General features: G+C 45.7%; 1 protein-coding gene across 1 annotated transcript in view; it reads right to left on the bottom strand.

Moving 5' to 3' along the window:
* The window catches only part of LOC126108379 (polyhomeotic-proximal chromatin protein-like), a 390515-nt gene that overhangs the window by 54264 nt on the left and 321340 nt on the right, over positions 1 to 14911 (bottom strand). Inside the window, exons 10-12 of the mRNA XM_049913592.1 lie at positions 9267 to 9507; positions 7481 to 7569; positions 1130 to 1270 (exon numbers count right to left, since the gene is read on the bottom strand). Of these exons, the coding sequence (XP_049769549.1) occupies positions 1130 to 1270; positions 7481 to 7569; positions 9267 to 9507 (471 nt within the window). The remainder of the gene's footprint in view (positions 1 to 1129; positions 1271 to 7480; positions 7570 to 9266; positions 9508 to 14911) is intronic.

Raw genomic sequence — 14911 nt, 5'->3', positions numbered from 1 at the left:
ACTCAAACTATTGTTGTAGTAATGCAATCCATCTGTTATTTGTAGCTGACCCAAGTAACATTAAGATGCTTATGGCACCATCTACTGGCAAAATTTTTGTTAAATTTTTTTTTACGTTCCACGACACTTCCCCCCGTATCAATAATTTGACATCGTCCTGAGCAGTGGTTTTCGTTTGACAGCATTTTGAAACCTGGAATTTTAATTATTGACACCCTGTATAATATCAAATCTGCAAAATAAACAAGTTTAAATAACAAAAGTATTTTTGGGTAGCTCCAAATTTTAATCACAAATATTTTCTTAGTTACTGTTTTTTTAGAGAAAGTAAACTGGTTATTGGAAAGGGTGAAACTAGGGTTATCGAATGAGAACGGCCTATTTGTGAGTAAAATGTCATATCTCTTAGCCCCTTTTATGGTTAGATCCTACAGGAACAACTTCAATTTTCAATTTCATTTAACCTTCAGTCAACAACATGAAATGACAGGTCATGATTTACAAGGTTGGGTCTTCATGACCTAACTCTGTTTTTATGTGCAAAATGTCAACTTTTATGAAAGAATGAAGTATAATTTTTTTTTTTTTAGCTATATGCTTCTCCCCCACCACCTGCATCTAACGCACGTGCACAATTGTTGCTCTCGGATCATTTTGACCCGTGCGTTGTAGGGGGGTACATTGTAGAGGGAAGGTCAACTAACTAGATTTTAGGCAAAACTAAATATACAATTAGAAGCAGCACATTGTAACATATAATGTCAATAGTAAGGTTGCATAAAATAGTGCACAAATAATAATTTGACAATTTTGTGTACACGATGTATGCTTTACATTGCAATTGAAAGTAGTCAAATGACAAGAAAAAATTAATTATCTATGGGAGTAGAATGGTAGCAAATCGAGTGTGACTCTGTCATGTCTGTCTGTCATGGCAGCAGTGATACTTCATCTGGAGAAGCTAACTACTGGACACCAACCCTGTCTCAATATGTTATAAATAAATGCACAAAAAGGATGGAAATCAGAAAGAAAGTTTTTTCATCTCTTCTCACAGCTTTCTGGGGCACTGTGGACTTATTTTTGCAACTCGCCCTCTTTCCCAAACATTTTTTGTTTAATTACAAACCTGCACCTTCTGCGTCTGCACCTGCGCCTGGCTCATCTGGGACGCCGTCACACTGCCACCCGTCTGCGTCGACACGGACGACGCCGGCCGGTTTGTCGTCGTAGTCGCGGTCGAGGGCAGGATGTTGGACAGCGGCCGCACCTGCGACACGTCGAGTCCGGTCACACTGTGCTACGTCTCCCGGTGAATCGGGGGAACCGCAGTGTCGCACGGTTCTACTGAATTCTCCACTCCTTTTGTGAACATCAGATAGAGTCCGAGCAGTCTGACACGAGTATCGCACCAGCAAGGAGGTTCCGTATTCGTAACAACCTAAATTTTGGCTTAGTAAAAGTTGGTTCTCATGTAACGTGACAATCACTTTTGGCTACAACATAAAACTGCAAGAAACCGTTACTCTCTTTTCGTGCAAAAATTTTGATTCTATTTATTTTATCAGCTTTGTTTCTGTGATTCAGATTTTGGCATTTGGCTTCCTGCTTAGGAACTGTACCTAGCACTGCTAACATTTACGAAAATTCAGAGCGGGTGATTACTTACAGTGGCCGAAACGGTCATGCGGCAGACAACTTCTGCGAACTAAAACCCGAGGCCTGGCACGAGCCAAAAGATGTTTCAGTTAACATTAATTTAATTATCTCGAAGCAAATCCATCAGTGGCATACAAGATACTTTAACTTGTTACAATCTGAGGTCATATTTATGATACAAAAATCAAACACAATCTTCTGATGTACTTATCAACTATGTTCCATTAACATGTCGCCAGTTGGCTTTCGTGCCGAGATCTTCAGCCTACACTCATTTAACGATTTTTACGATGTTTCGCAAGAGCAAGTTGTGGCTAAACGAAATAGTGTGAAAAATTACAAATAAAAAAATAAAACATAGTCTAGTCCCATGATTAATAATACGCCCATCCCCCATAAGTCGTTTCACATTCTTAACTTAGTAGCATTTTGTGTTTTATCTGGTTAATTTCAAACTCATTATGCACACAGATTTATACAGAAATATCATGTGTCATCACTTCAATCATTTCGTAAGTTACTTGTGTGATATGTGACACTTGTTGACAGCATAATCCACAAGCGTCTAAACCTTCATATCTAGTGAAGTAAGACATTTATATGATAATTAAAAATACAAACAATGGAATGAGTAAATGAAATGTACACAGGAAATATTAGGCAGAGTACTCCCTCAAATGAACAAGTTCAACATTACAGGTATTTCCAAAGAAGAAAATGAATTAGAAAGCCCAATCTGTTCCTTGTTGTTCACTAATTTATCTAGTGGGCACAGTCTTTCTTTTGTGAGGAAAGCAATCCTCTGTCCTCACACCAAGTCACATCCTCGTCTGCAATGTGACTTGTCTTATATTTACATCATGTAACAACTGCACCACTGCTCAGGAAAACATCCAACAAGACACAGTGACATGAGGAGGGAAAGGGTGATGGAGAAAAGCTCTGATCATAGCTAAATGTGACAGAAATATGGCAACAAACTTAAGAGCTTATAAGTACTAAATATAAACTACATGGAAACAAAATTAATGAAATATTACATTCCATATTAGACACTTTGTTGCTTTACTAAAAACGTTGCATTTGCTAAGGGTCAGTTGTGATAGACAACATATTTTCTTAGGAGAAACTGATTGAAAGGAGAAGAGAATTTCAGCTCGAGACATACTTTGCATTCTTTTTTAATAAAAAAAAAAGTATTTGATAAAGTCAAAAGGTCCACCCTATGGGATGATATGACTGAACAAAGATATCCTGTACATCTTGCAGATGTCATAAAAAGCTTAAACCACAGCACACAAATAGTACTGAGAACAGAAAACTTACTATGTGAAGTAATCTGTATCAGTCACAGAGCATTCACATCTGTAGCTTAACCACTACATTTTTGAGTATTTATATAGATGACAGAACTGGGGAATGACAGCTCAGGGCAAGACTGGAAAATAAAATCAGTCGAAGAATGGGGATAATGTGAAAATCTCTGCACAAAGGACTAAGATTATGATGTCTGGATGCAAGAATCCAATTGAAATAAAAATATCTATAGGCAAAAGACCTATTGAATCAGTGTCCAACATGACTCACAACACTGACCACAATATAGATCGGATACTGGGTAAGAATAAGGCCATATGAGAAAATCGACTGAAGAATCTTACACGAGAAAAGTGGGAAAAGAATTGACACTAACATTTTCTAAATTGAAAGCGGTGCCATTCGTGCTGTACAGCCCAGACACGTGGCTAACAAACACCAAACACTCAAGTGAGGCACAGGAGTCCCACACGAGACGCCTAAGAACTGTGAAAGCCTGCAGCGCAGCAGACTGGATACATTTAGACTTGGCAGTGTGTGGATACAACTGAATATCTTTGGAATACAGTGCAGAATGATGGAAAACAAAGAAAGATGGTTCTCATGCCTGAGCTGAATGGCAGGAGGAAAAATGAAATTTTTGTCCTACAGACCGAATCGTAGAAGAGACATCAGAAAATACACTCCTGGAAATTGAAATAAGAACACCGTGAATTTATTGTCCCAGGAAGGGGAAACTTTATTGACAGATTCCTGGAGTCAGATACATCACATGATCACACTGACAGAACCACAGACACATAGACACAGGCAACAGAGCATGCACAATGTCGGCACTAGTACAGTGTATATCCACCTTTCGCAGCAATGCAGGCTGCTATTCTCCCATCGAGACGATCGTAGAGATGCTGGATGTAGTCCTGTGGAACGGCTTGCCATGCCATTTCCACCTGGCGCCTCAGTTGGACCAGCGTTCGTGCTGGACGTGCAGACCGTGTGAGACGACGCTTCATCCAGTCACAAACATGCTCAATGGGGGACAGATCCGGAGATCTTGCTGGCCAGGGTAGTTGACTTACACCTTCTAGAGCACGTTGGGTGGCACGGGATACATGCGGACGTGCATTGTCCTGTTGGAACAGCAAGTTCCCTTGCCGGTCTAGGAATGGTAGAACGATGGGTTCGATGACGGTTTGGATGTACCGTGCACTATTCAGTGTCCCCTCGACGATCACCAGTGGTGTACGGTCAGTGTAGGAGATCGATCCCCACACCATGATGCCGGGTGTTGGCCCTGTGTGCCTCGGTCGTACGCAGTCCTGATTGTGGCGCTCACCTGCACGGCGTTAAACACGCATACGACCATCATTGGCACCAAGGCAGAAGCGACTCTCATCGCTGAAGACGACACGTCTCCATTCGTCCCTCCATTCACGCCTGTCGCGACACCACTGGAGGCGGGCTGCACGATGTTGGGGCGTGAGCGGAAGACGGCCTGACGGTGTGCGGGACCGTCGCCCAGCTTCACGGAGACGGTTGCGAATGGTCCTCGCCGATACCCCAGGAGCAACAGTGTCCCTAATTTGCTGCGAAGTGACGGTGTGGTCCCCTACGGCACTGCGTAGGATCGTACGGTCTTGGCGTGCATCCGTGCGTCGCTGCGGTCCGGTCCCAGGTCGACGGGCACGTGCACCTACTGGCGACAACATCGATGTACTGTGGAGACCTCACGCCCCACGTGTTGAGCAATTCGGCGGTACGTCCACCCGGCCTCCCGCATGCCCACTATACGCCCTCGCTCAAAGTCCGTCAACTGCACATACGGTTCACGTCCACGCTGTCGCGGCATGCTACCAGTGTTAAAGACTGCGATGGAGCTCCGTATGCCACGGCAAACTGGCTGACACTGACGGCGGCGGTGCACAAATGCTGCGCAGCTAGCGCCATTCGACGGCCAACACCGCGGTTCCTGGTGTGTCCGCTGTGCCGTGCGTGTGATCATTGCTTGTACAGCCCTCTCGCAGTGTCCGGAGCAAGTATGGTGGGTCTGACACACTGGTGTCAATGTGTTCTTATTTCCATTTCCAGGAGTGTAAATGAAACAAAGAAGACATCTTACTCTGTGACCAAAGAAGGTAAGGTGCTTACTCTCTGAATGGTTTAACAGCCCATTGATGGCAACGTAATTAAAAATCGACTACAAACTCAGACTGCAGAATGATGGGAAAGCAAACTTGTTGTGCACTCTTTAAAAGCCTATCTGAAGTGATGTCAAACAATCCAAAATCCAGGATCAAATAATGACAGCACTATGAATATGATGGATTACTACTCACCATATAGAGTTGTTGAATAACAGGCTGGCATAACAGAAAGCCTGTAAAAAATGTGAGCTTTCAGCCAAAAGGTCTTCTCCTAAAGTAGACAAAACACACGCACCAAACGGAAGCATTGGTGTGTTGATAGACACACAAACAAACACAAACACATACACAGAATTCAACCTTTCGCAACCCACGGTTGCTTCATCAGGAAAATGGGAAGGAGCGGGAAAGACGAAAGGATGTGGGTTTTAAGGGAGACGGTAAGGAATCATTCCAATCCCGGGAGCGGAAAGACTTACCTTAGGGGGAAAAAAGGACAGGTATACACTCACACACACACACACATATCCATCCACACATATACAGACACAAGCAGACATTTGTAAAGGCAAAGAGTTTTGACAGAGATGTCAGTCTAGGCAGAAGTACAGAGGCAAAGATGTTGTTGAAAGACAGGTGAGGTATGAGCGGCGGCAACTTGAAATTAGCGGAGGTTGAGGCCTGGCAAATAACAAGAAGAGAGGATATACTGAAGGGCAAGTTCCCATCTCCGGAGTTCTGACAGGTTGGTGTTAGTGGGAAGTATCCAGATAACCCGGACGGCGTAACACTGTGCCAAGATGTGCTGGCCGTGCACCGAGGCATGTTTAGCCACAGGGTGATCCTCATTACCAACAAACACTGTCTGCCTGTGTCCATTCATGCGAATGGACAGTTTGTTGCTGGTCATTCCCACATAGAATGCGTCACAGTGTAGGCAGGTCAGTTGGTAAATCACGTGGGTGCTTTCACACGTGGCTCTGCCTTTGTTCGTGTACGCCTTCCGGGTTACAGGACTGGAGTAGGTGGTGGTGGGAGGGTGCACGGGACAGGTTTTACACTGGGGGCGGTTACAAGGGTAGGAGCCAGAGGGTAGGGAAGGTGGTTTGGGGATTTCATAGGGATGAACCGACGGCGAAAAGACACTCTTGGTGGAGTGGGGAGGATTTCATGAAGGATGGATCTCATTTCAGGGCAGGATTTGAGGAAGTCGTATCCCTGCTGGAGAGCCACATTCCGAATCTGATCCAGTCCCGGAAAGTATCCTGTCACAAGTGGGGCACTTTTGGGGTTCTTCTGTGGGAGGTTCTGGGCTTGCGGGGATGAGGAAGTGGCTCTGGTTATTTGCTTCTGTACCAGGTCGGGAGGGTAGTTGTGGGATGCGAAAGCTGTTTTCAGATTGTTGGTGTAATGGTTCAGGGATTCTGGGCTGGAGCAGATTCGTTTGCCACGAAGACCTAGGCTGTAGGGAAGGGACCGTTTGATGTGGAATGGGTGGCAGCTGTCTGTCATAATGGAGCTTGAATTCTGTGTGTGTGTTTGTGTTTGTTTGTGTGTCTATCAACATACCAATGCTTCCATTTGGTAACTTACATCATCTTTGTTTTTAGATATATTTTTCCCACGTGGAATGTTTCCCTCTATTTTGCACAGCTCACATACGCATCACCACTGTCTCTGGCCACCAAGACTGGCCTTAGTGGCCAGAGACAGTGGTGATGCGTATGTGAGCCGTACTTGTGCGAATATCTCTCTCTCTCTCTCTCTCTCTCTCTCTCTCTCTCTCTCTCCCCCCCCCCCCCCTCTCTCTCTCTCTCTCTCATTGTGTGTGTGTTTTTTGTCTACTTTAGAAGAAAACCTTTTAGCTGATAGCTCACATTTTTTACAGGCTTTCTGTTGTGCCTCTCTCCAAAGCAATATCAAGAGCTTATTGCAGAATGTAAATCCATCAGAAACATAATTCTTACCAGCTGATACGTGATACAGGATTCACACCAAAATACAATGACACTGAAACAGTGTAGGTATTCTAGAGGCCGCACACAAACTTCCCATGTCTAAATCCGCGTACTGCTTCGTACGCTCCAAATAACGACTTTTCACAGCAACCATTTTAACAAGCGACAGGACGGCAGAGAGGGAACTCGGGCAGGATGGAGGGGGGGGGGGGGAGGGGGTGAAGGAGGGAGGCGAAGACACCGCACGCGGCGGACAGCACTCACCCGCCTCGCTACGTCCAAAGAGAGGGGCCTCGCGGTACTCACTGTCTTCGGCTGGATGCCGGCCACCTCGACCACCTGGGCGCCGCCCGCGGCGGGCCCCACGCCGGCCGCCACCTGCCGCCCGCCGCCCACCACCGCACCGCTGGCAGCGCCGCCGCCCCCCGGCTTCCCCTGGACGGGGGCGGCCGCCACCTGCGTCACGCTCTGCACACTCGCCTGCGCCAGCTCTGCGGACCGGGAAACACCGTTTGTTCACTTTCCACACTAAATACGACATAAGAGCATTTGGTAGTCGGTAATACATACTTTGTGTCGTACTGACACAGCGGGAGTCTCTTACAAAGTGTGTGGTAGTGTCTGACCATCTGTGTGCTACATGTAAATTATAACACGCATTATCCTCATTGCAATGGAACTGTGCCCACCACCCCACGTTGTCACGCATTACAGGTCCGGACTGTAACGTGCCAGGTGTCTAATTCAAAATATGTTTCATACCCGCATCAGAAAGTCCTGTGCCCATCTCAAATGTGTTCCACGTTAACAACAAACGTGTTACACAACAGCATCAATATCGTTAGGCGACTGTGTCGAAAGCGTTACCCACCTGCGCCAAAAGTGTTACGCAACTGTGTCAAAAGTGTATGTTGTTGTTGTGGTTTTCAGTCCTGAGACTGGTTTGATGCAGCTCTCCATGCTACCCTATCCTGCGCAAGCTTCTTCATCTCCCAGTACTTACTGCAACCTACATCCTTCTGAATCTGCTTAGTGTATTCATCTCTTGGTCTCCCTCTACGATTTTTACCCTCCACGCTGCCCTCCAACACAACTGGTGATCCCTTGATGCCTCAGAACATGTCCTACCAACCGGTCCCTTCTTCTTGTCAAGTTGTGCCACAAACTCCTCTTCTCCCCAATTCTATTCAATACCTCCTCATTAGTTATGTGATCTACCCATCTAATCTTCAGCACTCTTTTGTTGCACCAAATTTCGAAAGCTTCTATTCTCTTCTTGTCCACACTAGTTATCGTCCATGTTTCACTTCCATACATGGCTACCCCCCATACAAATACTTTCAGAAACGACTTCCTGACACTTAAATCTATACTCGATGTTAACAAATTTCTCTTCTTCAGAAACGCTTTCCTCGCCATTGTCAGTCTACATTTTATATCCTCTCTACTTCGACCATCGTCAGTTATTTTGCTCCCCAAATAGCAAAACTCCTTTACTACTTTAAGTGTCTCATTTCCTAATCTAATACCCTCAGCATCACCCGACTCAATTCGACTACAATCCGTTATCCTCGTTTTGGTTTTGTTGATGTTCATCTTATATCCTCCTTTCAAGACACTACCCATTCCGTTCAACTGCTCTTCCAAGTCCTTTTCTGTCTCTGTGCTGTCAAAAGTGTAATGCATCCAAATAAAAGAAGGTGTCAGTCCTACATCATAATATTACATTTCTGAATCTTAAGTGAGTTACCTGTCCAAGTCTAAAAATGTTGCACCTTCAGTTCAAAACATTATGTTTCTTGGTCTAACGTGTGTGTATTTCGAAACGAATTAAATTACAGGTCTAAAGGTGTTGCGTCTCTAAATCGAAATGTGCTTTGTTTCTGTGCCAAAATGTATTACAGTCCTCAACAAACTGTACTGTGTGTCTGTATTGAAATGTAACTAGTAATATAGAGTTGCAAGCAGCTACACTCCCGTCATTCAACCATTCCAAAATAGCACAACTGCTTGACTCGTTACCTCTGTTCTGCTGATTGAATGTGCCTTTTGCTCTGCTGCAGTTCACAATATCCTTGTTCCGAGCAAAGTGTTTACACGTATTTCGAAAAAATTAAGCACAACATTCTCTCAGCTTCTAACACTATTCTAATCACCACCGCACCCAAGACGGGCCTCCGCTACTCACGGGAGTGCTGCTGCAGCTGCGGGGGCGGGCTCTGCAGGAAGACGCTCGCCGCAGTCGCGTTCGGGTCCCCGCCCGGGGCGCCCGGTCCGCTGCGGCTGATGAAGATGGGGTTCTGCGCGGAGAAGAGCGCCGTGCTCGACTGCAGCGCGCCGGGCGTCGTGGCCGCCCAGGCGATGCCCTGCGGCAGCCCCGTCGTGCCCGCGAACTGCCACGGCGAGAACTGCATCGGCTGCGCCGCGCCCTGTCGGCACCGGAGGAGACGCGTCACGCCGGCCGCTCGGAGGAAACTCCTTCGGAGTGTTCTGGCGCTTCAGTAGTGAAAGGAAGTGGTGCGGGCAGCACGGAGTGGCACCATAGCGAGTCAAATTGTACATCTGACTACTCACTGAAGTGTTTAAGAGAAGCTGCCTACTGCTACCGCCACAACAAATCGGTGCCCCGGCACTATCCCTGACTGATGACTGTTTTGTTCAAAAAGTTGCAGTTTCAGCTCTATTACTACATTAATGTGACAAAGATGTTACCCCATCAAATGCTAAATTTCAAGAAGTTTATCCCCGGGCCATTGTTTTCTGATCCGATCCACCCCCTCCCCCCGCCCCCCCCCCCTTCCCCCTAAACCGTTTCCTGTGCTCCCATCTGTTACTCGCCAATGATTCAGTTGTGGGTGGTACGGAAGCAAAATCCCGAGACACACTGTGTGCCACACGTTATTTAACAAGCTTAAGCTCCATATGTACAAAATAATTTACATTTCAATATGTTAAATTCCAAAAGGAGTAAAACTGCAGGCCATTACTCGTGTTCAAGAGTTGGAACTCCCAGTACTGCCAACAGAAACAAATAAAAAATGTTAATGGTAGTACTTCTAGACTTCAGAACCACAGGTGCCTTCCTCAGAAGAATGAAGTGGGCTCAGTCGGCTGAAGTCGAGGGGGTCGCTAATCGTAACCCGGGCTACGAGGGCCTCCATTTGTCCCCGTACCGGGTGGGTCACTCTCAGCCTCGGTACCGACTGACCAGTTTCCCCTCTCCGTGAGACTACTACCTCTTTTTCCACTGAAGAAGGTACCACTGGTTACAAAAGCTACAGTACTACTGTCTTTAATTATTTCTGTGTGTTTCTACAGAGTGCACTGTTACTTGTCTCACGTATCTCTTCAAGAATTTAACAGAATCCTCTGTCATCAACTCCACACTTCGATCGGAAAGTCACAAAAAACTACGAATCGTAAAGACTGAGAATTGGAGTGAGACTAATGTGAACTGTCAGTCAGATGGTACACAGTCAAAAATGAACTCAATAAATGGATCAGTATACGAGAACAGAACCTGTACAGTAACTAAGAGTACTACATCATTACAAAAAAAATTTCTGATCATGCAATAATACATGTTCAAGAATGGTTCAAATGGCTCTGAGCACTATGGGACTTAACATCTGTGGTCATCAGTCCCCTAGAACTTAGAACTACTTAAACCTAACTAACCTAAGGACATCACACACGTCCATGCCCGAGGCAGGATTCGAACCTGCGACCGTAGCAGTCGCGCGGTTCCGGACTGGGCGCCTAGAACCGCTAGACCACCGCGGCTGGCAATAATACGTGTAAAAGATTTACAATAGATCACAGAAAACCACCTAAATGCCTACAGTGTCCATGACACTGAAAGTAAAATTTTCTCATGTAGGACTGCAAGCAAACCAACATCTACATTAGAACATTCAACTCCCAGTTATTACAGGCAAAATGTACCTCCTCACTATATGTAACATGCACCACTAAAACTATGCTAGCATACAGACTGCCAAGAAACCTGTCAGGGCTTCCTTTCAGCTAAAAATTACACTCCTTGCGTGGCTGTTGCAAGTGTTATTGTTGTCTTGTAGTTTAAATTCCCAATATCTGTACAGTTATTAATCATTTCCCACTAGCAAAGATCAATGTCCTATTTTGCCCGGAGTGATTACCTGGAAGCAGGCGTAAGCCCTCCAACAGTGCACAGTACCGAGATTACTACAGAGGACAGCTGAAAACATTTTGGTCATTGACAAAAACTTATACTTTCTCTGGCCAAAGAACAAAATAAATAGAAACACAAGTGTTTGTATCACTTATCTATGCATACATCCAGTGCTGCCTTTTTGATGTATCGTAACTTTTGTGAAAATTGTGAGACCCAAAACAATTTGCAAGACTGAAATTATCTTTGTACACCGTGATAACAAACACACCATTAGCTTTACGGAACTACGCACAACCAGCAGCTACGATCACTTAATACGGTGCAAATCCATCACGTGCCACACTTTCTCCCCAAGTGTCACAAGTTACGGCACACAGTCGACAAGTGTCCGGACACAGAGTTTGCTCGACAAGAACCTGGGGGACATTTGTCGACACAATCAGTGCGTATAACTTGTGTCTGCAAGATCTTCCACAAACGTGACGTCTGTAGTACAATCACCGACACGCGCGGTGCACAGGTGGGGCTAGGCAGTTTGATAATGACATATCCCCCAACTCTGCACTGCCACTTCACAACAGCAGTGACGAAAAGTGAATCATAGAAATTTGGGGAGAACATCTGATGTTCGCACTCGTGTGGTCAGTGTCACTGACACTGCAACTGCTACACGAAACAAAACTTCCTCTGGAATGTGCCGACCGATGTACAAACGTAAAGAGGAGACGGCTCACTGTATTGTTGAGGTGGTAAGCAGGCGCGCGCGCGCCCACACACACACACACACACACACACACACACACACACACACACACACACACACTCTCTCTCTCTCTCTCTCTCTCTCTCTCTCTCTCTCTCATCCCCTCACTTCCTATGCTACAGTGCTCAACTACAGTGGCTGTTCCATATCCCACTACTACCAACTTCTCTGAGCTATAACGATGGGATCTGAGCTAATGATATATTCCTTGACAACCAGCCACAGAGTTTCTCACTACCCCAGTTTGGTTCAGCCCATCCACCTGTTAACCTACTGTTCTCTCTGCTGTTGCCTCCTCCTTCCCAAATCCTCACTCCTGCCCCTTTTTCATTCCCTTCTCTTCATTCCAAACACCCACCCCACCCCACCCCACCCACCACAACCCATCAATCCAGTCAGGCCACAGCTCCACGACAATCAGTGCAATGAAACTTCCTGGCAGATTAAAACTGTGTGCCCGACCGAGACTCGAACTCGGGACCTTTGCCTTTCGCGGGCAAGTGGTCTACCATCTGAGCTACCGAAGCATGACTCACAGCTTTACTTCTGCCAGTATCTCGCCTCCTACCTAGCAGAACTAGCACTCCCGAAAGAAAGGATATAGTGGAGACATGGCTTAGCCACAGCCTGCGGGATGTTTCCACAATGAATTCTGGAATCAGTGCAGTATTTACTAGATAAGAGATTAATGTCTGCTTCTTTTAGGTACTGTGGTATTAAACATTAATTTTTAGGCCACTGTGTTTTAAATTTGTTGGTAAGGTAACCTGCACATTTTTAAGGTTTTCTGACTGTGCAGATGATATATACAACATACAAATATGACATTTCTCCACAATTTTCTGGATGTCGACTGTATGTGGGAGAGTCTAGCCCTTCCACTATACCTCGTACGTCGGCCTGTGGGAGTACACGTGTCCAGATACTACAGTGACGCACAGCAAAATACGTATTTTTTAATCTTATTCAAATAACGAACGTCGCAAGTCTTCTCAGAGGATTCTTTCAGGTTTCGCACAGAGTGTAGGACTGGTGCATACGCAAACCCCTTCGCCTGCTGTGATATTTGTACTGCCGTTCCCACTGCTGTTTACCATTCCACACCTCAACTGCAAGGCGAGTGGCTACTTTCACTCATTCTCTCGTTCATATTTAATATGCGATACCATCAATGCAATAATCAACAAATCTCATATACACACTGGAATCTGACTGAGGCTGCCACCGGGATGACAGGAGTATCCTCATTAAGACAGACTCAGCCACATCAGTGGACCACCACCGGCAGAAAACAAGAAGAGTACAAACCGTAGGACAGTCTCGGAAGGGCGATCACCGGTCGACAAATGACCGGAAAAAAATACTTTTCACATACTATCTCTGCAAGCACTTCAGAAAAGGTAAATACTTGGGTCTCAATCCGTACTGTACCATTAATAGGCTATAAACAAAGCAATTAGTAAGATAACCTGAAACCAATCCACATACACTGCACGTGTGATGCAACTTGTCACTTTGCACGGGGTGTGCTGGGAGCAGGACAACAGGATTGTGCCGATTCCTGTACCCAGCATCTGACACACGAACTGCCCGAGTTGACTCACATAAACAGTAAGTACAGGAACAGTAAAAAAAGTACCCATACAAGAGCTCGCACACAGCTTCTATCAGCATTTTACTTCACTCCGTCTACGGGCTCAGTCGGAGATCGAAACTGCGATGCTCTATCGAATGGCACTGCGCCGTCAAAATCTGTGTGAGATTTGCAAAACTGGCAACAGAGGTGTCAGCTGAGATATGGCAAGTGTTTGAAAATGAAGGCCTACCAAAAGCTCCCATTTTCAAAGGGCACAGACACTTCGATGATGTGCATTGTACTTAGACTCGTGGTTGTGTACTTAAACAATTTCAGATTGCACAGGAATCAGGTGAACAACACATCAAGCCAGCACCACCCAGGATTTTTGGACGAGGAAAAAATTTGGCACCAGTCAGGAGGAGGTTCACGACAACAGTAAACTTTGCAACCACAAACTACCCAGACTGGGACATCGTCACAACTCTATCGCAGCTCACTACAGCCCTTGTATCATCCCAGGAGAGTTTATTCTATTACCCGAGAGATAAAAGTTCTCAAAGGACAGCAAAAGGACACCCTACCAGAGGTGAACACAGTTTAGACGTGCCACTCTGAGGACATCCTGGAAAGTGATTCAAAGGAGCCATGCACGCAGAAGGTGCCAGAGGGTAGCAATACCTCCGATACATTCATTATTCCCCAAATTTGGCCTAAATACTTTTTATACCAATCCTGTATTGAGACAGAGCAGTGCACCATCACAACCAAAGAATGAGAAGCAGAAAGCAAACATAAAAACTGTAGAAAGGTTGACAACCCATATTGATCTTCCAGCAACATGCTACCTCCCCACTCGACAAACAGTCATTACAGTGCCAAACTGGAAAAATATTCAGAAGGGAAAAAAATACTTGTCATACCACATAGATGATTATATCATCAACTGCAAGCACTTCTGGAAAGGTAACCATCAACATTGACATCACCACCACCACCACCACCACCACCACCACCACCACAACCAACACCACACTGGCTCGTCAGCTATTACAATTATGATTGAGCTAATTTTTTGAGCAGAGCCAGGAATCTTCACATTCTGTATACAAAGCAATTAGGAAGATAAGCCACAAGGAATCCACACGTAACATACACGAGACGTAACTTGGCACATCTCGCCAGAGATTCCGAGATCACCGACTATTCTTTCATTCCCAGGATCCTTGCCCAGCTACACCGTGCCTACAACAGGTATACACAGCTACGACAGGAGCACCGCAGACAGACAGACAGAGCAAGAGAGAGAAGTTCCAGGATGACGAGCCCACGGGGGAC

The sequence above is a fragment of the Schistocerca cancellata genome, chromosome 11 (assembly GCF_023864275.1).
Source record: "Schistocerca cancellata isolate TAMUIC-IGC-003103 chromosome 11, iqSchCanc2.1, whole genome shotgun sequence".
Taxonomy (NCBI): domain Eukaryota; kingdom Metazoa; phylum Arthropoda; class Insecta; order Orthoptera; family Acrididae; genus Schistocerca; species Schistocerca cancellata.
The sequence above is the reverse complement of the archived record's forward strand: the minus strand, read 5'-3'. Positions and strand labels throughout refer to the sequence as shown.